Source organism: Squalius cephalus, assembly GCF_949319135.1.
Source record: "Squalius cephalus genome assembly, chromosome: 19".
Lineage (NCBI taxonomy): Eukaryota > Metazoa > Chordata > Actinopteri > Cypriniformes > Leuciscidae > Squalius > Squalius cephalus.
In genome coordinates, this window is record NC_137140.1 from 26,020,963 (window position 1) to 26,045,897 (window position 24,935).

The following is a 24,935-nucleotide window of genomic DNA, read 5'->3' on the forward strand; positions in this document are numbered from 1 at the left end:
GGGGTTTGTGTGCCCCGGGGCTGAAGAGGGTCCGCGGGGCCCGTATTTACTCCAAAGCTGGAACCGCTGGGGGGGGGTTCTCAACATACTGACAGCACAGAGCCAGAGACCCCAGCCTGATCTCCTCCATCCCCTCACCTATCACCTTGGCCCTCTTCACAAACTCCCACTGACATTTTTTTCCACATTGCTTCTAAATCTGATCCTCCAAACAATCCTCGAGGCAGGCATCTTTTAAAACTTGGGACTACAAAAATGTGTGTACACGGATGCTTCTAGCTAAGTAAGCTTGATTTCATGTATCATTCTGAAATGTCTATTTTGCAATTAAACAGCATGAATGCAGACTGTATTCTCAGCACTGTCACAAGGGGCACAATAACAGGTGCATAGTAGTATTTTAAAGACAAAAATAAGTGTGTTAGATCTTAAAAATATTTTTATTGCTAGCTACATGAATAAAAACGTGTATTTTAATGGCACGGGCCTTTTAAGCTAATTCTACAACCCCTTAAAGGAACAACAAATTAAAATTCTGTCATCATTTAGAAGAATTTAATTCTTTCTTTTTTTCCCCCAAAACTATAAAAGTCAGACCAAGAAACATTTCTTCCCAATCTCTAGTAATCTGATCCAGCGTAGATATCGAGCTATACCTCAAACACAGTAGCACAAAACACATGTGGCAGCACTTGTGCTCTGTTTGCCTAGCAGGTGTTGGCTTGTGTATTAGCCAAACAGCAGCGATTCACCTGAAACCCTCAGACTGTTAGGCAAAAACTTCAGTGAGCACATACTACTAAAAAGACCATTAAGAAGTTCTAGCTCTTGAAAAGCAGCCATCCTCCTTGCAAACAAACAAACCGTCTCTCATGGTAACAGGGTTCCTCTATTAAAGTCCATGAAGGCTGACATAGCATTTGGTGCTTGCACAACAGAGGAACACAGTGTGGATTGCTGATCCATTAATGTTTCCATTAGGGCTGGGCAATTTGATGATATCGTATATCGACGATGTCTCACAAGTATCACGATGGCAATTATAACAGACAGTTACTAGATGATCATCGGCAAAATCGGGGAAAAATGACAAATAAATTTCACATAGACCTGTAGTAACCATACACATTTATTCACATGGAATAGCATGAATGAAATATTTTCTATATAGTTAGTTTTCTATTTAGTAAGGTTGAGAATAGAAAATCGATTACAATTCTGGAATCGGATACTTATCAGGAATCCTTGTTATAAAATAAAATAAAAGTTTTTGATTATTGATTCCTGTGTGCGCATTTTAGTGTGATTTTAAACCATTCGTGCAAGAAGACGGGACAGAGAACTCACTGTCCTTGCGCGCTGTTTTCTAATCTATATTTTATTTGCCTGTTGTTTCTGCGCTGACTGCTGTAACAACGGCGTCTGTGTGTGTGTGAATATGCTTTGGAGATGCGTTCCCTGTCAAACATCATTTATCTTTATTTTTGGTAATTTTGTCAAATATCTTTTCTTGTTTACACATCTTGATTTGATGTTTTTTTATTTCTAATTCAACATTGCTATTCATTTTCATACAATTTATTTTGTTCTGCAGATGAAAAAAAGAAACCGTATCCTATAAATTCGGAGGCGGCAGCGATTTCTCCCATTTTAAAAATAATATGATCAAGTAGGCCTATTCTTTTGTTGTGCAGTCTAATTTGTATGTGCAGTCTAATAAAAGTTAAACAGAAAAAAAATGGTAGCAGCCTAAGTAACTGCACGAATATTAATTTAAATTGTGTGCATAATGAATATAAAATAAAATAAAATAATGTAATAATGCAATTAAAATTCTTTTATAATTAAAATTCATTCAAAGCACCATATACATATGTATAATGGTATATATATATATATATATATATATATATATATATATATATATATATATATATATAATATGTATATATAATGGTTTTGTTGCAAACAAAAATTATGGTGCTTTTATGGAGAATATATCAATATATCAATTTTCAATATATCAATATATCAAAACTTTGAATATATCAATTTTCCAATGTTGGCAGCTATGTTGTAACATATTTAGAGTGTTATACTTTTGCTGTAGACAAAAAAAAAAATACATTTTTAAATTACTTCTGTTTCTAAATTTTTATTTCGTTATAAGCGGCGTAAGGAGACCTCAGAACTCCAGAACCAGAAAGAAAAAGAATAACCTTAGCGTTTTTTCTTATGCAGAATGAACCAATTAGTTTTAAATAAATACATTTTTCACTACAAGTTTAAAAACAGCCCTACACGACATAATTAAGGAAATTAAACTTATCATCATGAAATGTGTCTAATCGGGCAATAACGGCAAAAAGAGAAAAGAAAGAAACATCGGACCTTATGAAAAAAATACACAATGCTATGTGACATCAACAATGTCAGCAGTGTTGTCTCCAGCGGGGCTAAAGGATAATTGGATGATATGATATTTTTAAGGCGATTATCGATAAGATATTTTTTACATATCGCCCAGCCCTAGTTTACATTAAGCAGGAGTTCATGTGTCTCTTTTAAACTGCCTGTCTTTGACCCAAGGGCCGTAGAAATGATCTGAAAAATGGAGAGGACATCAGTTTGTATCATGAATATTAATCACGTGACATGACATGCCCAATAGTCCTACCTGATTCGTTGTGGAGAGGCTTGTGTTTGGTCTTAAAATTGTCGTTTTATATGGTCGGCAACAATTCTTTTAATGAGACTCTTGAAATATAATGATTACTTCCCAAAAAAGTGTGCCCCCCCCCGCTTCTACTCTTTCTTCCTCTTGTTCTCTTCCTCTTGCTCTCTTTTCTGGGTGATTATGGGCCCCTTAAGAACGCTCTATAAATAGCCCTGCAGGCTCTAGTCTTCGTGGCTGGTGTCTCCTCCACCAGGGCCCATAATGAGACATACAGGCAGCTAAGGCCTAGCAACACACCCAAGAGCTGCACACTTACACAGCCTGCAGTGTTTCCACACCAAGAGAGGTCTCATTCCTACCCTGTGGAATCTCATACACTGACCTACTTACCAGCTATGAGATCTTCAGTCTGGGCACAGGGTTTAGCGCTAGGTGTGCCTACTCATAGGTACTATAGAGTTAGCATTGGGTTGGCATGGAGCTTGGACTTTGGAGCTCACGTTTAAACACACACACAAACACACGCGCTCTGCCATGGATCAGCTTTACTGGACAGTTAGGGGTCACCCCTGGCCACTATGAGGTAATTACCACACTAGTGTACATTCTCAAGTTCAAAATAAAAACTCCTTTCACCTCCTGCAGCAACAACAACCTTCAAACGTGTTTTCAACCTACACACACACACAAATAAACCTTGAAGCACTCCAAACTCCATATTCATAAGGTTTAGTCCCTTAGTGTATCGGAACACCATTATCTGCCTCAAAATGCAAAATGGTTGCAGGTCAGATGTGTCTATGCAGGACACCCTTCAGATTTTACACCACAATACAAACCCTAACCATACTCTGGGAACAAGTTCAGTATACCACAAATACTAAAACCTGGACTATACAGACCGATCTCGCTCACTCTCAGCTACCTATGAATTTCAATGGCAAAAGGGTTTATGTTTTACTGCACCTTTTGTTGGTTAGTGTAGTGATGTGTAATTTTTGCTCTATTTGATACTGAAATTTCTCTTTGGAATCAATGAAATGTATCTAATAAACTAGCAATCGTCTGATGGTTACTGGCATAAGGTACGCAAGGAGTAACAATGCTAACGACCTGACCATGAGCTCATGACTATTGACTACCTTCAGGGACAAGGCCGTTCTTTTGCTCTGAAATAAATAAATAAAGGACTGGTTAATAAAGCTCATTAAAATGGAGGAGGCACGGATGACAATAAGCCCCTTGGAAGGTCATGCGGTGGGAGCTACGAGCGAAGCACTGTGGGTGATGATGTGACCCCTCTCTTCTCCTCTGCACCCCACGAAGAGCACCCTTCACCTCCAAATAAACTGTAGTAATGATTTTGTAGTAATGATTTTGTAGTAATGCCCCCCTCCCCCTAAAAAAAGCCTCACGAACACACATAACCCCTCCTCCACCTCTCTGTTAATTACTGCAGACATCCATCCACAAACAGCGGCAACAGACACCATCACACGTAGCAATTACTGCTGAATCTTTAATGCACTCTTTAAGCAACTCTCTCCAGCTCAGTGTCTCTCTTGGGCAAACCGCAGACCTGTCTTCCCGAACCATAAACAGGGGGGTGATGAGGGCATTGGGACAAGAAAAAGCAAAAAAAGCACAAAACAAATTTGACTGTGTTTAAAGCTCTGTTCGACTCCAAAAGCCCCAGCAGAAGCATCTTTTCAGGTGAACGTCTTCAAAGCTCCTAGCTGGATGCAGCTGGGACTAATCCAGGATGAGCTTGAAAACTAATCTCTACCCTTAACTAAACAGTAACACATTCCAGATATGTGAAAGTCTGAACATGCTAAAAGGTCTGTTTAGAGGACGCATAAGATGCACCTGTGCTGTATTGTGAAGTTCATGCGACTTTTCGTAATGAAAGAACACATCGTTATATATGCAATAATTCAAATCTAGCAAATAAACAGCAAACCTGGTGAAAAGACTATTCTGACACAGGCTGGTTTATTCTCATTTCTGGTGGATAAGAATTGTCAAGCACTTAAAAAAAAAGGTTAAGTTGGCTGACCAAGGAAGTCTTGGTGGTTTAAGTAGCCAACACCAACAAACCAGCATCCCTTGCCGGGGACCAGGACCTAATTTGATGGAAACCAGAAATAGAACATAGAAATATGCCAACATGGAAAGATCTTAGCCATGGTCACACTAAACTGCATGCAAAATTTATTTGGGCAATGTAATGAATATGGACAATAGGATATGATATCATGCTCCAGGGCTTCCATTTTTAATAAATGTTTTTAATATAATATATAATATAAAAATAATATAAAATAAAATGGAAATATATATTTTTTTAATTATAAACATTATAATATATTCATTATTATAATAATAGTTGAAATATATTAATTATTAACATAAATACAAACTCAAAATGTGAAATTACAGCATCTACACCACTTTCCCACATTCCAGTGTGCAGAATAAAAAAAAAATGTGTTACTTGTGTTTCGGGTGCCCCGTGTTTGCATGCGTATGAAAGAAGTGAAATTATAATGTGACAGCAGCTTTAAGACCTTAATGAACACCAATGATTTAATTATGACATGAATCTGATAAGCATTTGTTTCATAGTAATAGTGTGCTATAAAGCAACCCACAACAGTTTGTCTCACTCTATAACAGACTCCGAGAGTCGCTGATGACGTGGGCACTTCAGCTTGCATCTAGCCGGCTTCTCTGCCTCATATTCTCTCTCCATGCTACTCGTTTACTTGATGCAATTCATTGCAACGCTGCGTTAACAATGCTCAGGCTCTGTTTCCAATGCATCCTTCATGCAAGGCTGCAAGACACGGACATGCAGATTTATATGGTTTTGGGGGTGGGTTTTGTTTTTTTACAGATGTGTTCTATAAAGGTTAACATGCACTGGAAAAAAAACCCTTGGCTACAAACTGTGTGTTTTTTGTCAGCTGGGGGAAGCAGTACAGAAAAAAAGCCCTCAGCCAAGCCATCAAGTTGAACATTGAACTTCACAGTAGTAGCTGCCTTTCTATGCCTCTGCTTTTGATGTTACCTCCAAAGCAAGGGATCAAAGGCTTGGAGTGTGGCGTGGGGAAGTCCCAGGCTCTTAGCCTGGCAGCCGTGATATATGCAAAAGTCTATGCCAAAAAGAGAGAGAGAGAGAGAGGGAGGGTGGGAATGCAAGCTAGAGAGCAGCAGGCTTGTATGGAATGTGGCTAAATAGTGTGCTTTGCTTTAACGAACTCTGAGGTGATGCAATCGCTCCTTTCTGGGTCTTTTACAGTGAAGTGTTGAAAACAATGAGGGAGTGCCAAGAGAAACACTAAGGCTTGTGGCCGCAAAATGTGTATGATACATCATCGACAGATCCACTACTCCACCCTCCTCCCCTCACACACACTGTATCATACTCACCTAAATATACAATAAGACATCTGACTTCCACAAACACTGGCTGTATAAAATGCTGTCCTTCACAAACTGACACAAAGACAAAAACAAGACTCACACATATGGATACAATAGGCTCAGCTGAGGTGAGTTTAAACCAACTACCTCTGCTTGAAGATTTTGCACACACGCACAAATATAGGTCTACACGTGCACACACACACACCCTTTCCCCAGGGCTATAGGATTAAGAGGTCTGTCTGGCTGACAGCGAGCCCTTCCTTCCCACGTACCCTGTCAATTCCCTCCCTCCCTCCTGCCTGCTCGGCCCCTCGGCCCTGCTCTGCCAGCCAGGGAGGAGGACACACCTGAACTTGACATCGATCTTCCTGAGTTTTTCTCAGCACCACACACACACATGCATAATCACACACGCCACAATAAAAAATATCTGTGTCTGTATAAAATGAGCGGGGGATGTACTGAAAACAGAAAACAAAATGCTGTAGGAATAGTGATGTCTGATATGCAAACAAGGTTTTCTTTTGAAAGGGTTCTTTCAAATGATTGGGTTGAACGGATTTGCAAAAAAAAAAAAAAAAAAAAAAAAACACGAACATTGGACTAAATCTATATTTCAAATTTAGTTCATTTATTTGAAAACATCTTTAATTAGTTGTATTTAATAAATTTGCATTTTACTATAAAAAAAAGATTAAAATGATGCAGGGACTTCTGTGAACACTCAAGTGATGACTCGAACAAATCAATGAATCGTTTTTTTATGTCTGAAATGTCTTTAATTTACTTGAAAACATCTCAAATGAGCCATTTAACTAAATATTAATTTCACTACAAAAACTTTTACATGTTACGCATGTAAAATCAATGAATTTTTTTTTTAACCGGTTCATTGAAACAAACAAATGAACTGATTAAATAAAATAATATAATCACAAACAAGACACCCTACAGCAGGGGTTTTCAAACTTTTTGTGTGTGTGGACCACTATTTGTAATCAAGAATTTTCGCGGACCACCTCATAATACACATAATAAAATATGTCTACACAGAGTCCTACCTGAATTAATCTGCACCTCTAAATAGGATTACTAGCTCTAAAACTATCATTGGTCATCACATCAGTAAACAAGAAAGTTTACTGCACACAACGGCTGCCACATATTTATTTATTTAGGCCTACTCAAGCGCCAGAGGGCATAATCAGGTTCATTTGAACAACAGGCTTATTTCCATAGCAATGGAGTATGAAATCTATACAGAACACTGGAATATAGTCAACATTTCAAAACCTTTGGCGATTTTAGGGGATTATTAATCTTCAGAGTTTTAGTTTTACAAGTCCTCAAAAAGTACCTAGGCTTGAGTTTGTCCACTTAACAGCACATCTGGAAAACATTTCAGAAACGCGAGATCAAGAAACTAACTGGAAATTAAAATAATAACAGGCCTTATTCATTCCATTTATAAACATTTCGTTACTGCCTATGCCTGTTAACTGTGCGTTCACACTGGACGCGAATAGCGCGTCAAATTCAAAAAGGGATCATATGTCAAATTTGCGCCTACCACGTCTAGTGATACGCTTGACCACTTTGTATCAATTCGCGCGTCGAGAGCGAAATTGACGCGCGTAAAAACAAAAGTTTGAAGCGAAATTTCGTCCGGTGTGAACGCACCATTAAAGGCTATGCGTGTGATGATAATGAGAACATATTTGCCTCTGCCCTTTTCTCTTCAGAGAACCTGTTGCTATCCACCGAACCAATGTTGTGGTTCTAACGGCACTGAACTTGAATGTCACGGCCGAACACCACTAGGCTATTTTAGTAATCACACAATAACTTGACAATTTAATTAAAATGTTATATCAATATAGGCCTACAAATTCTTTTTAATTTTTTTTTTTTTTTTATGGGAATTTCCTGGTAAAATTAAGGTAAAAAAAAATATTATTTTATATTTTATTTTGCCTTTCCACGGACCACCTGCAGTACCCTCACGGACCACTAGTGGTCCGCGGACCACAGTTTGGGAATGGCTGCCCTACAGACTTTAAATGCGACTTTTGGAAGTCCTTGAAATCACAAGTGTGCCATTTGGTACAGCACCACAGATAACACTTCAAGTAGAAAAGAAAAATATACATTTTCTTTGGACCTTGAATTCTCAATCACTCACCAAGTTGCACAACAATATCAGTTCTACTGCTTCACAATACTGACCGCTTCTCATTCCCCTTCACCTTTGTTTGAAAACAGCATACGTGATCCTTTTTTTAAAACACACATATACTGTCTGACCACAGTTATCAGTCGTAGTAGGTCAGTGTGTGTGTGAGGCTGCCCGTCAGGCAGGCCATACCAGTGTCTCTGCTCCAGCACCAGATTCTTTAAGAGTCATGGCCTTGAGAGGGAGGAAAAAAATGAGTGTGGATAATAGGCCTGTTGTTAAAAGAATGGAGAGAAAGAACAAGTGAAAGAAAGTGGGAATGAGAGGGGAGGAATATTAAAGACAAGCAGATCTCGTTTCACTTTCCAGGTCATCCTGGGGCTGCCGCTTAACTTGTTGCCATTATTTATGTAAATTTGGGCCAGCTGGGCATTTTTGGCCACTGCATCGCCTCTCACTTAAATGCTATGTCGAGTTGTGAACAATGCAATTGAATCAATGCAAATGAATGACTCATTTTGACTCAAGTTCATTGAAACGAACCATCTGAATCAACAGATTCACCCAAATGATGCTTCTCTTTAGTGACGTATCACCGCATTTAGTTGCACACCATGTTCAGCGACGCGTTGATGCAGACTGCTGACCAATCAGATCACAATGTACAGCTGAAAATGACAGTAAGAAAAATACCGTTATGGTATATTTCGGTATTTTTAAAACTATTATACTCATATTAATCCCTAGGTTTTGCGGGCATTGGGATGTGTAGACACGTACAGGTAGATTTGCGCTGCGATAAAAATATGCAGCGAGCCGACATCGGGGCCTGCGCCGGCAAAGCTGGGCTTCAATTTGAGCTGCAGTGATGGACGGCTAATGAGAGCAAAAAAATCCATCCCGTATAACAACAAAATACCTCTGACACTACCGATCGCAGTGTTCCCGAGATGAGACAGAAAAAAGGCAAGGAGAAAAGAGAGCCGGAGGAAGACAGGCAGGGAATGAGAACGAGGGAGAGAGAGAGGGAGAGAAAACTCACAATGATGACACGTAAGTGCAAAGAGCGATTAAGGATTTACTTTCAAAAGGGCCTCCATTGATCTTTTTTGATAGACCTGCAATAAATCAAACCAGATTGACTCACATGAGAACGAAGCCTAATCCTTTAGTCAGATCCAGAAGAACTCAAACCAAACCAGCTGTTAATTTAGGCTTTACAAGATAAAGCAGGCGAAAGCCAACCTGATGTACCCTAGGGCAGGGGCTTACATCATCTCTGTAAAGCAATCAACTTATTGCCAGTTTGGAGAGGTAATCAGAGTGCACACTGGGAGGAAAGAGAAAGACAGAATTGCAGGGGAGGAGAAAGTAAGAAGAGGTCCAAAAGGCGGAAATAAAGAGGCTGAATGAGAAAAGCAGACAGAGAATGTGGAGAAGGGTTATTGCATGCTAAAATATGCAGCCATGTTAGAGATATGGCAAAATATGAGAAGTAGGCAGTGCAGGCTCTATTTCTTGCCTGAGCACCCTGTAATTTTCCTGTACGTTTGGCCCCATGCCCATGGCCATTGCCACCTCGGTCATGCCCGGTCAACCACACCGAGTCAGCGCCATAGCGTGCCATGCTAATTAAACCAGTTATTTTTGTTTGTGTGAGCATTTTTCTTCAACAAACTTTATTTTTCTGATGTAGAAAAAATATCAAACAATAAAATATATATTTATATCATTACTGTAATATTTCTACTACTATTATTATTATTATTAGAAACAATATCACAATAATATAATAAAATATTGATTATTATTATTAATAATAAAAACAAACAAATAAATAAAAATAAAGTATATGCAAGTGTATGTATAAAGATATAAGATAAAAAGAGAAACAAGGATGTTGTTGATTTGGGCAGTGACAGGGATGCATCACTCAAACACACACAGACACACATCCACTCATTAGGTACCATGTTCTTGCCTTTAATGTTCTGTTTACTACACACAACAAGATCAAATCTGAAATCCAATTCCAGGCCTGACCAGGGCCTTTCACTTTGGTTCTAAGGGTGCCTTGAAAAAAGCCAGGCTTGTAGTCTCTGGAAAGAGTCCAAGGGAAACTGAGGCTCAAGAGTCCAAACAAAACCCCAGGTGAAATCAGAGTAAAAGCAGGAGCCCACATCCCCACCTCCCTCCGACACACTGCCTGCACACAGGGATCACTCAGACTTTGGGTGTCTGCTCTACCCAACTAAATTGAAGTTAAACGAGCCAGGGGTTTGACACACGTGCACATCCATGTAAAGAGCTTGGCACTTCTGCAGCGCTCTGTTGCGCATGCTATCTTTAGTGCTGAACTAAGGTCCTTGCCGCCCCTCCTCCTCCTTTTAGTGGGTGTACCACTCAGTGTTGTGCCTTCCACCACCCTCCCCACAGGGTCACACTTTTAATTACACAGAAACAGTAATCCCATCAGACAGATGGCAAACAGACCATCACCCAATGACTTTATGCCCAATTGAATCATTACTGATGTTATTTGCTAAATTATACCAAAACTGAACAACACCGCCGAGCGGGATTTTCACGAGAAGCTAGCGAAAGCAGATGTGCCCTCCTGTCGAGCCTCTGTGACAGAGATCAAGAAGGCGTGAAGATGGGAAGTGGAAGCTGGGTCTGTTTTAAATGAATAATATTCTAATTCTAATAACATCAGTGCGTGCAAATACAGACTCTTATTATCCGTTGTGAAAAAAAAAAAAAAAAAAAAAAAAAAAATTCCTCTACCGGACAAGACATTTCCAAACAATTTGGTTTGGTAAACCACATAAACACAACTGAGAAGTGACGAGAGCTCTTCTCTTAAAAAAGGGAGCGTGTTTGGTTTATGAGCTTTGCTCGGCACCGCCGTTTGTCTTTGGGGAACATCCCAAGAATCCACTCTTTCCTGAAAACCCAGAGCTTCAGTCCACAACCTTGCTGCCAGAGCCCATTCATTCTTTCTCTCGCTCGTTCCCTCACTCGCTCTTTCTTTTTGTCTGTCTCTCCCTCTTCTTTTCCTCTGCCCATGGCTTCTGTCAACAATTAGCGGTCGCCTGTTCCAGAGTCCCAGACCACAGCACCCCGAGCGTTAAACTATGCAATCTCCCAATCACTCCCTCAACATAAATTACATCTTGCAACATCGTTTGGGAAAGAGACGCACCTTGGTGCCAATAAACAAACAATTAAAATTGTTTTTGACAGAATACAAAACTCCAAACTCAGTCGGAGTCATGACTATATGAGCCATAATAAAGTCAATAAAAATATTTGGAGACCATATTCTTGGCTAGCAGCAGTGCCTGGTTGCTCACCTGTCGTGTTGCTTGGTGTTAATATAAGTCTGATTGGTGCATGTTCTGGCTGGGCCCCAGGGTGTAGTATTCCATGCTGGGTGGCTAGACTTCGTGCCGCAGATGGGAGCAGTTCCTCAGCCCAACACTAGAGCAGTAAATCTACATTTAACTATTGGGGGATAGGCCACACTATGTAACACTAACATTTTCCATTTCATAAAACACAACGGGGCAAAGGCAGTAATTTTTCTTTGTGCTCCCAGACTTACGGTTTTAATTATTGTTCCTTAGCTACCATAAGGCAGAGGGCACAGGGTCATGGCTTAAGACAACAACTCGGTCACTAAATCCAATTACTTTAAGACCAGCTCAAATTAGTTCATATAGAATAGCTGTTCAAAAATAATTGTCCCCTGCTTGGCCCTGAAAAGACAGGCAGAGTCCCTACAAACCGGAGCAGTTGCGTCTCAAGGCATGTCCGCTGCTGTAAAGTGATCCAAGAAGCGCCAAGAAAACTTCCAAGCTGTTTTTTTTTTTATCCTTTCCTGACTATCGGTCAATAGGCTACTGCCTGCAGTTATTCTTGCATGAAAAGATGTGGGAGATACCAAACTGGAAAAGGAGTGTTGCAAAGGGGACCAACTAGTTATTATGGGGTGTTCCTTGGACATGCACAGCATGATTAATCAATTTTTCATCAGAAGATGGCAGTCGGGAGGAAGCCGGAAATTACGAACATAAATGCTACTGAAAAGAGAGGTTTTTGAAAATAGCCACAGGGAGCTTCAGGGAACACAGTCACATCCGCAAAAGCATCTCTGGTTCTCCCTTTTGTAATAAGACAGTAGAAATTTGCAACCAAATAACTGTCAACATAAAATTTGCACAGACTTAAGTAGCATCAGTAAGATCTGACCACAAAAAGCAACATGAGTGGTTCTCCTCAAGTGTGCGGTTGCACTCCTGGAGTCCGATCCCAGAGGCGAGTGTGTCGAGTGTGTAAGGCCGCACAGCAGCTGTGAGAACGGCACAGGGCCAGCTGCTTCCTCGCCGGCTCCGATTTCCTGACCTCACAGCCTGAGAAGTACACAGTCAGGTGACCAGATCTAAAACCTTCCTTGTGTCCTCAACGCCTCAACCAGAGCGCAGACTCTTTGGCAAAGGGCACATGAACGCCTTTCTGCTTTCAAAACCATCACTGTGTTCACCATGCTGATAAAGATTTTGGTTCAATCTGTGGCCAAGCTCTGTAAACCGATGCCTTTTTCCCCTGGCTCTGACCGTATGTTTGCATACCACAAATCTTGCGTAACCGTCAAGTGGTTTCTCACCAACGGGACTTTTCATTACTGGAGTAGAGGATATTTATCCGCTCTAAATCAATAGTGTGAAAGCCAGGCAGATTGACATGCCTCGGGAGAAGAACACTTGTTTACCCAAGTAAAGATACAAAAAGAGAAAGTCCCCAGATGGAGGGACTTCTCTTCGCAATCCTAAAGTGGAAGTTCTCTTCACAATCCTAAAGGGGAAGACAACAAATCTGTTCAAAGTGTTGGTCAATACTGGTGTGCCCTTCAGAAGGGTAATGAGATGGATGAAAATGGGCATGCAGAGGTGATGGCGTACCGCCCATGACAGTGGCCTCAGCTTTGCGTGCCTTGAGTAAATAGCAGACTCTATATGGTAATTGTAACTTGATTGTAAACCGAGGAGAGTTCAGGGAGAATGTCAGAGTCAAACTAGGTCACAGAGGGCCCTACTTCAGCATGACTAAGCTTCTGACCAGGTACTGCATCTTCAACCTGTCTTCCTCACACTCTGAGTTGGTAGACTAGTCGTGATTGAAGACTCTAGGCGTGTGTTAAGCCACGTTCGGTGAGCCGCCCTACGGAGTGTGGCCCTCTTTTCGGCTCATTTGAACTGCAATCCTGCTCTTTTGCTCTCAGTGCATCTTTTTGTCATTTGAGAGCTCATGCCCCATTTGTATTATCCACTGAAATGACAGGCGGAGGAAGAGGAGGGGGGTTGATGGGGAAAAGGAGGGGCTTCGAGGAGTCAGTCACAAGGAGACAGCTCCTAAGAAACATCCACAATCCCTCTGGTTGAGACAAACACACACAAACGCAAACCCATGCACACACTCTCTCCTTGCCTAATGTGCCACGACACTCGTACATCACCCACAAATTGGACAAATGAATTAACCACGGCCCCTGGTTAGCGTTTCGGGCTTTAAATGGATTTTCCCTCTCCTGGCCTAGCCAATAATTGCATTTATCCATCTTGTTGAAGCGCGGTTTACACACTTGCTAACATCATGCCAATCCAGGCTACATTTTCTGCTTCAGTGGCAGGAGAGGAGGAGATTTGTCTTTGGATCATAACAGGTAATTCAAACAACAATTAGTTCGATGACTCCCCCGTATGTCAATGTCTGGCTTCCCCACATGCAGGGTTTGTAGCAAGGGGATCTTCTGTCGCTCATAATAACCCCCCCCCCCCCCGCCCTCTCTCTATCTCTCAGTCTTCCTGCTTACCAACATGAATTAAGCTCCACTGTTTTTTAGTACCGCTCATCCACACCACTAGGCGTGTGCATACAGCATCTCCAGTAAATGTGGCCTGCAACTACAGACCCTGAATTTCACACACACACACAATCTGTTAGACGCACACAGCACTTGTGTCGAAGTCTGCTGCAGGGGTCATCTGTGCCCGCACAAGTGTTTGAACAGTAGTGCATTAGACACTCCATGGCCCACAGGACAATTGGGCTGTGTAAACATTGTGGGACTTCCTTCCCCACAGACCTTAAGATCTGGACTAAGACGACCCACTATATGAATTCCTGCGCTTGCTTACCAGCAAACATCTCCCGTCTTCACCTTCCATACTGTAAGACAGCACAGACAGTTAAGTAAAATCACATACATCATTCAACATAACGAATGAATCTGAGAGAAGTTTAGGCTTCTGTGTAAAAACCAGATCATTGTTAAGATTTAAGCTTTTATGGTTTTCAACACAGTTCTCAAACGCTGGATAATTTTACCCCTCTGTGACCTGAAATCTTTCACTTCGGCGCCCCATGCTATGACAAAGCAGGCAACTTATCTTTATTGATATTTGAAAAATGCAAAGCGCGACGGCCCATAAAGATACAGGAGCCGTAAAGCTGAAGATAAAGAAAAACTGCCGGTTCTAAAGGGCATCTAGACAAACGTCACGCTGCCACTGTCGCTTGCTTATTCCATACCAGCGTCGCTTAAACTGATTGCTGGCTAAAGAAAACAGCTCCAGGTCAGGATTAAACTCTCTTTCCTTATAAATCACTCCTACTCATTGCTAAGTCTTTCCGTTCACCAGATAGCTGGTGGAGAGAGATCACTATTCACTATGACTGGCAAGTAGTCATCATCTCTATGCTTCTGAATTACACCACCTCTATGTCAGCGTTCAGATCTTAACACTGTGAAAGGACATTGGTTGCAATCAGACACCACATCTGGCACCTCTGGATAACACTGATCAGACTCACAGAGCCCTAGGGGCAGCTGCCCAAAGATACACCTCCATTCAATTACACCCCTCGCTCACAATGCAATTGACAATTCGTTCAGCGAAATCGACTGTACTGAGTGTTCACACCATCCTCTAATGAGATGTAGCTAGCGACAGTTGATCCAGGCTAATCCATAAGGGTGAAACATACAAACAAACAAACCAACATTTCCTACAGTCTGTGCTAAAAACATTTTATGTGTATGCTGGAGGTGTAGACAATTCCCTCTAATTTGATGTGAGACCCTATGTGAGCTTTCTCCTCAGACACATCAACAAGACAAAACTGGTATACAACCATGTGACAACCACAATGCCAATCAGCTGAAATATTATCTATATTGTGTGAAAGCCATTGAGAAGAATATGGCCAATGAAATAGCATAATGCAAGGTTCCACGAACATCATCGCATGCCTGTTATTTAACACAGGGTATGGTTATCTTCAGATACGGGAAGATCTGTACCAAATAAAACTCAAAAACGTGGTTTATTAAGTTCATAAAGCACCTATATCTGTTAACGCATGCAAATATTGGCATGGTGTACCTCTAATCTTAATATAAACCCCCGATTAGCGGATTAATTTCCTTCTACCCTGGTAGAAAATCTCCTTCACCTTTTGTTCAGTTCAGAATGCAGATCTTTGCTAGAAACAAGCATGCAATAAACTCATTAGTGAACAGACAAGCACACGCCCATCCACACGCACACACACTCTGGGCCCTGCTCAGAGCTTATCCCTTGGCAATTAAAAGTTTAATTAGAAGATTAAAAATACATGGGCTGAGTTTTATCACCTATTACTTTCTCAATTATGTGCTTTACACATACAAAACGATCCCAACATATCTACAGGAATTAATGCAGATTATCGAAGTAAACAGGATTTCACCTTCTGCAATGCAACGTTATAGAATCTCAATTTGCAATCAGAGCTAGAAGACAAACTTGCCGGTGCCACATTAAATTAGCTCACTTCCTTATTAAAGGGAAACATTTCACAGGACGGAATAATAAATACAGAAGCAAAACAGTGACTGGTCAGGCTTCATCTTTTTTTGGAAGCTTCAATAACATGCCTTAATGAAGATAAATTTGTCCTACTTTTGTGTTTAAAAATAGATGCCGATAGGTTATTTGTTTTTCTGTGTAGAAGTTTCACTGAAAATGTATGTCAGCGACTGACTTCCTGTGTAAAGACAGTGATGGTCACTTTATCAGGCTTTTTATCAGAGGAGAATATTTACCACATACTCTGATGTCATTGTGTTTTCTGTACTAGTGATTCACATGACATATTGACAATGTCAATCATAATGTTTTAAAGTCTGATAATGAATGATGTACAGTAAAAAAAGACTTTGTGCCGATGAGCACAAGACACACACATGCTCTTTCAGTGGAAACTTGTGCACTCCTATCATTAAGCATACAAGTTAGATGGCAGCTCCAGAGAGCATGTGTGTGCACTTTGGCCCAACCCGAGCATGTTCCAATCCAAACAAAAGCCCAGTGCAACCAAATTCCGCCAGCGTCACCCAAGCCTCTGCGCTGGAGAACTTCCAGCCGACATTTTGATGACGAGGCGGGAATCAGGAAGCATTAATAGCATTAATAATAGCCTGATTCATAAAAATAAAAAAAAAAGTTAAAGGAGAAGGAAGGGGAAAAAAATGCCACACACAAGGCCTGTCCATCAAACCTGACTATAAACTTGTCACCTCCTCCTTGTCGTTTTTCAGTCCCTGCTGTGTTTTTTCTTTCCTTCATTTTTTTTCTTAGTAGATAAATGCCTAGGGGCTCTATTGTTTGGAAATCTAACCAGGAACTGTCGCCACTCTCGTTGCCCCCACATTAGCAGCAATTATGCGCCCTATTCAGACTGTCTTTGTGCATCTCCCTCCTCTCCGTCTTCCATCTCCCCCACTATGCCATGGCGGGCAAATCGACCCCGCTTTTTCCCGCTTTTCATAATCTCCCGCTCCAGTCCAGCATACAAGCAAAGGAAAACATTCCTTCAGAACAAGGTTTATTTACAAATAAAGTTCTTAATAATAAATATAAAATTAAGATTTTTTTGATCATATTGTATTGTGAACACGAAATTGCACAAGCATACATTCCGGGAAAAAAAATTAACTATAGTATATATAGTGAATATAGATAAATTTGTTGGGGCAAGTTGTTACATTTTTATTGGGTCAAGCAAGCTGTCAAAATTATTTCAAATGTACAGACAGTAAAAATGCACAAATTACAATATTTATTGGCCAAAAACATCTATGTATGTTTCCCTTTAACATTTTTTCCTGTTGCACAAATTGTTTTGTTTAATAATTGTTTTATAAAGCTTTCCTGAAAAGTCTTTAGTAGTCTGCATACAGTGTGACAACATGCCCCACTATTTAAAAATAAAAATGTGTTTAATGATTTGCATTATAATTATTATTATTATTATTTCCACCTGGGCAATAATAGTTGAAATGGTCAGTAGCTTTTTTTTAGGGCTAATGGTCAGTAGCTTCACCAGATTTTAAGGTATGTGCCAATAAAGAAAACGATTTCCAAAAATCCTTGGAGCAAAAATGTACAATTAACCCTAATCTCCCTCAAATATTTACATATATATGCCATTATATATACACATTAATGACTTTTAAAAATGTCTTCTGAAATAGCTGATTGTATTTATAAAATTGTATAACAAACTCACTCCCGAATACTAAAAAAGAAATTAATAATGTTTACTATAGATGAAATAGATCTATGTAAATTACAGTTTTGAACAAAACACTAGTTTGTAATCATAACAACAACAACAACAAAAAATGTACGGGCTCTTTTAACAACTAAACTTTACCCATATATTTGTGTATTATGACTAAAAATTACATCATCTGCCAAATTGTATAAATATGAATGCAAATACCAGCACAAGTACTTTCATAGATTTTCATTTGGAAACTTGCACTTCTTGAAATCAATGGACTTAGTCCTTGACTCAAAAGGCCTCAACACTGGCGTCCTCACCCCCATCAGTAAAATCTGCCTGTCATATAAGAATTCACACGCAGCTATCATACAGCTGCACAGGCCAGCACATGGGTGCATGTGCACAGAAAGAGTAATTTCATTTCCATGTTTCAGGAGCCCCTCAGCGTGTAGGCCAGCAGCAGGACTATATTTAACAGATGACAAAAGTTGCATTCCAGACGTACAGTACAATCTTTGTGTTGATCTTTGTGTATGGAAATAAATGGTGAAGAGGAGAGAGGTGAGGGGTGGGGTCAACAACACACAGCTGCTAAGCCAATGCAGCTCCATGAGACACAGAATTTACAACAGCATTACAGGACAGGATTGCGTTTGCAGCTTTAAAAACAAATGCGACGGAAATAAATCAAGAAAAAGACAAAAATATAATTCCCAACGGTGGCATCTGATAAAATTTGGAAAAAAAAAGGACTATTTCTATTTATTTGAGACACGAATATGAAATTCTTAACAGTCCACATCCGAACAAGAAACCTTCATTAACTACTGAACTAGTGCGGAACATTGTGTGTATACACAATGCCGCCTTAAAAAACACCAGAGTGACACAGGGAGAAAGAGAGAAACAAAAAAACAAAAAGGTTATTTTCACACACGATCATAGAGAGCAGCCTGCCAAAATCATCAACACAAGACAATTGAGCACAGCAAGCAGAAGAAAAAAAAAAAAAAAAACATCTCAGTAAATATTTACAGCACAAACCTTTTTCCATTCATTTACCAAGCACTAACAAAACCGTACTGTACTCTTTCACGGCCCACCCCCTCCGACCCCCCCACCCACATCTGCGATTCATTGACTTTACAATTTACCACATGTCGAGATGGGAGAGGTCGGGACTCTATCTGAATCACGACACAAATATGCGAGTGATTTATTGTTTTAAAAACCATGGGCCGATTTAGTGCAACTCCACTCTTCCTGAGCATTACTCCTATTGGCAGACCATGAACAATTACAGTTTGGACTAATTAAGCCCTGAGAATGTGCTGTGCGCCGCTAATGTCTCACAGGCCCCGCTTTCAGTTTAATGGTGCCAAACTTTGCTCCCCAACTTAACTCGCACAAATCCAAAACAGATTGCACTTTTTTTTATGGGTGTTTATCAAGCTCTTGCAAACAGAAACCGTTTGGGTTTTTTTGTGTGTGTGTGTGTGTGTGTGTGTTGTGTGTGTGTGTAGGATGGGAGGAGGAGGGAAAAAAGGAAAAGGAGAAGGAAAGAGTGGTGGAGGGAGAGAAAGAGAGAATTTTGCTTCCGCCATTCTTTGTAAACAAAAGTGATTTGCAAAACAAAAGGATGGCAACCTTCTAAATAAACTGGGAGTGTATTTTGTGGAGAGCGGCACAAAACGCGAGCGCGTAGCTCGGTGAGCCCCCTGCGGATAGCAATTAGGGGCCATTAACATGTAAAGCCAATTTGATAAGGTATGAGTCTATCCCTGTAAATCCGCATTAAACTATCTCCTGCACCTCACACGACAGGCTATTCAGCACACATAATCCATACGATAAACCATTGTTACTGACGTCTTAGCCTAAAAAGATTCAGCCATGGTTTATTAAAATATGTACATACATGGCTAAACTAGGGATGAATGCATCTTGAGTAAAAAAAAAAAAAAAAAAAAGATTAATTGATTTAAAATCAATTGATTACATTTTATATTAAATGATACATTCAATTTCATATTAAAATACACTATTAAAAAAAAAAATTCTAAACAATATTCCAGGCCTCCTCCATGCATCTCTATTTCTTTGCTTCAATAGCGGAGAGTTCATTTGGGTGTTGCAAGTTTGTCTTTTTTTATATTTTGTTCTTTTTTTAAACTACGCATAATTATACGTTGAAACCTGAAACCTCTGCCAAAAGTCTGCAGGCCTAAGGAATTATGGGGCCAGGGGTGGCGTCAAATATCTTAACATTCATAAGTCAGAGAGGCAGTAAATAAACCCAGCGGATTTACGGGCATAAAGCCCCCTGCCAGAACTCAGCCGGCCAGACCTCTGCTCTACCTCGCTTTCCCCCCTCCACAGACCTGTTGAGGTGTGATTTTAGCCTACAGCCACCCAGTTAACCCAGCACCTTTCCAACCACAACACACACGTAGAGTGTGTCCGCAGCCGTGCATCCGCCACGCAAACTGCTCTCATTGAAAGGGGGGAAGAGTAGCTATTGTCTGCAGTTTTTAGTGTGGAAAACAAAAGAAAGCACAGGCAAGATCAAATTGCTAAATGCTACCAAATCATCATAAAGCTTCTCCGATTGAGGTGGTTGGAAATACAGACTCCTCATTATTACAGCTCTCAGAGGTCAGACGAATTAAACTGGCTCTCTCTCTTCACTCAAACACACTTTAAGGGAAAACCATTTCATCACTATTGCAAGAGCGGGCCTTCAGGGAAATTCAGCTGACACAAGGCCTATGTAAATAAAATAACATAAAAAAATAAAAAAAATAAAAGTCACATCTCTGATATAAACCATTTAGATCAACATTAGGCTTAAATAACGTGGCAGTAGCAAATTAATCCTGAAAATAAAACACTGGTTCAGTAAATACATCTGAATATTTAAAATGCAATAAAACTGGATTTTATCAACAGCTTGTTTAATACTAGTGAGATTTATATAAAAAAAAAAAGAGAGAGAGAGAGAGAGAGAGAGAGAAAAGGAAAAAGCTAACAAATCCTGAAAAGCACATCATCGGCAGCAAAACACAACAAGCCCTGTGCATTCGTTAAACGGAGCGACAGCTAATCGATGCTCAGGTGAATTATTTATCCTCTACTTAAGAAATGCGTTTATGAATACAACGGCTTTCAACTTCAAAGCGGCATGGGTCGGACGCCCAGGCAGCTCATAGGAAGCAGACCTCATGGCAAAGAAGCGGGGTGAAGGACTACAGCACCATGTCAAAGACTGAGATCTGTAGGCCTTGTTACAGTAAGAGATCAAACATTACAACATACAACTATAAAGAAATGCATTATATCTATGGGTATAATATTTTGGATAAAAGGCCAGAAGAGACCTGCACTGTACATCCAGCTACATACTATAGGGGAGGATATCTTCCATGGGAGATTCCTAAATATATTCTTGGTAGCCAAAAATGAATAAGCCAGCGATTTAGACAGGGCTCCATCTCTGCAGGAAGAGGAACGATCAGACTATGAGCTCTGGTAAAAGCATCTCTGAGATTCTGACCTATAACACGCTGTGTGTCAAATACTTTCTTCATATTCCTTCTAATTTATGCACATTTGCGGTGGTCATACTGATGCTTTGGCAATTTTCTGTGCTTTAGTTTATATGTGAACGTTTCTATAAAGAGCATTTACATCAGTAAAGAAATTATCAGCAGGTGAAAAACAGATTCAGCAAAAAGGCATGTTTCGAGAAGCACGCGATAACAGTCAGAGATGTTTCTTCAAAAATGTCACACTGATGCTAGAAACAGGAGAATGCCTTTTTTTTTTAAAAACAGCTGAATACAAAATTTCAGAGCAGAACATTTTGAATGTAGTCATTTACTTAATTTTAGGTTACACCACATGTCATTGTCATAAAGCGCACCTTCACGTTTCAGATTAAACCTAGAACTGATTATGAAAATCAGGAATGACCTACTGCACAATTTTCCCTGTCCTTATGTTATTTCTACAACAATGACATTAAAAAAAAAAAAATCCATTGTGAATAAAAGAAAATGTACCTACTAAATCAGCAAAAATTATTCCTAGTGCCAGACAACCATGCAAAGCTGATATAAACAATCTCTATTTACACTGAAATATTGTACAATGCACATTACATGTTATTCAACCTATTGCATGCTCTACACAAAAAGTCAATCATGCCATGACAAAATGTTAATGCAAACATAAAATATATTATATTTAATATGCATTTAAAGCAAATGTTTATTCGTTTTTAAATATTACTGCTGTCTAATATTGTACTACACTCATGTCAAGGGTGGTATGAGCAATATTGTGCTTTCATTCTGACGATCACAAATTCATTGACTGACTTCCACTAATTACCATAAACATTTCCCACGATGCTCTTTGGCATTAACATTTATGTGCATTGACTTCTTTAAATAACACAAATCGACATTCTGTTAAGCTAGGATAAATTACTCATAAATTAGCTCAGATAAATGACTAATGTTTTTTTTTTATGTGACACATTGTACACCACATGACATGTTTTCATCATCATGTCACAACAGCATCTTTGTTTCTATCATTTAAACTGACGATACTTTATCATTTTTACTCGATTTTCAATTCAAAGAGGCAGAAAAAAAAACGCAGATCATAATTATGGTATCACTTTGATTTTATATTAAAAAAAATATTAAAGCTTCAATTAAAATTAAGCTTTGCATTTTTGTAGGGTTAAATGTTAAATATCAGAAACGCCTTATTTTTAACAACAACGATTATAATAACAACAAAAACAGGGAAGATGATATTACTATTAATAATAATAAAATCGTTCAAACATTCTCGTACATTTCAGTTTTAGAAATTCCGGAACATACGCTACTGCACATTAAATGTCCCGTTTAAAGCAAACGAGCTAATCCACTAGTTATTCAAGTGGGCTACACAGACCATTAAAATTAATAATAGCCTACTGTAAAATTGCAGAATATAAAGCAAAGATTACCTGGCAAGTAAGCACATATAGTCGAGGAAAATTAAAAGAAATAATAACAACGGAGTTAAAAGTAGCTATGGCTGTGTGTTTGTGCACGTCATGAAAGCACATTATGCGTTCCACTGTACTTGCCGCTCGCGCGGGTCTGTCCACGCGCTCGCGCCTCGCGGGCAGCGCTCGTTCAGGGCGACAGTGTATCCGCGCGAGCGGCATGCCACTGTACAGTTCAGACTCAGAGTGAATTGTGGCAGAAGTTCACTAGCCTACCAAAGCAATTCCTAAACATGGACGTGGTGCTTTAGCTACGTGCATGTGGCTGCAGAAACACGATAAAAACACTTACTGTGCGCGCGGTGGGAGAGAGCGATCCGTTCGGGAGGTACGGGCTCGTGAGGTCGGGAATCATTATAAATGGATAGCCCGGGTACGGTGGGCTCTTGAACAGCCCTCCATCTTGCCTTTTCGCAGCTAACATGGCGGGGGGGAAAAAGAGGAAAACTTTTAGTTTAAGTTACATTCCCAAAAACTTTGTACGTACGTGCAGAGGCAAACGGAACCGATGCACAGTGTTGTTGTCCTGTGCAAAAAGATGATTTAGAGAAAACAAGCACTCACCCTCCTCTAAACTTTCTCTTGTTTTGTCTCTGAAACTTTCAGATCTAGGCGGAGGCCGTCTTTCCGCCTTGAAATGCAACGAAACACAGGGAATGCATTGAATAATCACAGCGAGGAGATCGTTAGCTAGTTAGCAGCGTGTTTAAACAAGAAATGTGCAAGTAAAACTTCTGGACAAGTCGCGGATTTGCGGTTATTTGTCACTTACCTCGGAATCCGAAGAGCTGTTTTGATTCGTTTCCGACTCGTTTACAAGAGAAGACTTGACATCTGCTAAATCCCTTTCTGCTGAAGAGTTCTCCGAAATCTTTTCCTCCTGTTCGCCTTCGTCTTTGAAGGAAATCATTTCATCGTTCGCACCCAGATCGTCCCCTCCACCGCCGTTCAGCTGCGGCATTTTTCCCGAGGAGCGCTAATTTTGCGGGGGGCCAAAACACCCAAAAGTTTTTAAACCCTTGATCTTGGTGTGATCCCCGAATCCCGAGTTTTAAGTTTAGGGACTCGCAGTGGCGTTTGGCTGGGTGAGTGTTCAAAACTCAAAAAGAAGAGGGCAATCTTGGCAGAAACAGAAGCCGGAGACGGAGCTGAGGCGCTCGGATTGAGGGAGTTGAAGTTGGTCGGAGTGGTTTTCAGTTCAAAGGCGGCGCTGATTGACAGATAGAGAGGGATGGAAATAGAGAGAGTCTGGATTCGGGATTATTGACAGGGAGAAACACACAAGAAAAAAACTAATGAGATTCAAACAGGGAGGGACTTGAAGTGACGTTTTCATAAATAGAGAGGGGCAGGAAAAAGTACTGGAGGGGGAAAAGGGCTTGAACGAGAGCGAAAGAGAGAGCGCGCGCGCGAGAAACAGAGAGAGGGAGAGGAAAAGAGCTTTTGGTGAAGAGCAGGACAGTTAAAGCGAGTCGCCCCTGTTTGCTTTTGTACAGGAATGAATGGAAAAATAGGCGGAAGACACTTGTGCGGTAGCGTAGTCTGTGTGTATCTGAGCAGTGAAACTGTGCACAGCTAGAATCATATCGGCTTCCTTATTTTCTATAGTGGGCTGAAATATCAAACTTCAACTCAAATGAGAATAAACTCTGTACTGCTCGAAATCAAACCTATTTATGTTAACATCACGATCACTTCAAAACTATTTTACTTAAAGATTTACTGTGCAAGGGAAAATATGAAGAAATCGTTTAAATTACGTCGTTTTTATCGGTGTTTTAAAATGTGATTAATTGCAGAACAGGCTGACAATATTCTACACAGTATAATCATATACACTTAAATGTTTTCTTTATGTCAACATCTTTGTTTCTATCCATCCATTTGCACTTCACCAGTGATTAAACTGAAAATGGTCAACAAGTGTAACCACTGCAGCTTGACACTTTGATTTTACACACACACAAAAA

At 40.1% G+C, this 24,935-nt stretch overlaps 1 protein-coding gene across 11 annotated transcripts in view; it reads right to left on the reverse strand.

The window, feature by feature from the left end:
- The window catches only part of tcf7l2 (transcription factor 7 like 2), an 85,799-nt gene extending 61,535 nt beyond the window's left edge, over window positions 1-24,264 (reverse strand). For all 11 annotated transcript variants that reach the window (XM_079852108.1, XM_079852106.1, XM_079852107.1 and 8 more), the window contains exons 1-3: window positions 23,738-24,264; window positions 23,530-23,596; window positions 23,258-23,382 (exon numbers count right to left, since the gene is read on the reverse strand). In XM_079852108.1, coding sequence (XP_079708234.1) covers window positions 23,258-23,382; window positions 23,530-23,596; window positions 23,738-23,926 — 381 coding nt within the window. In that variant the 5' untranslated portion in view covers window positions 23,927-24,264. The remainder of the gene's footprint in view (window positions 1-23,257; window positions 23,383-23,529; window positions 23,597-23,737) is intronic.
- Between the last annotated feature and the right edge of the window lie 671 nt (window positions 24,265-24,935).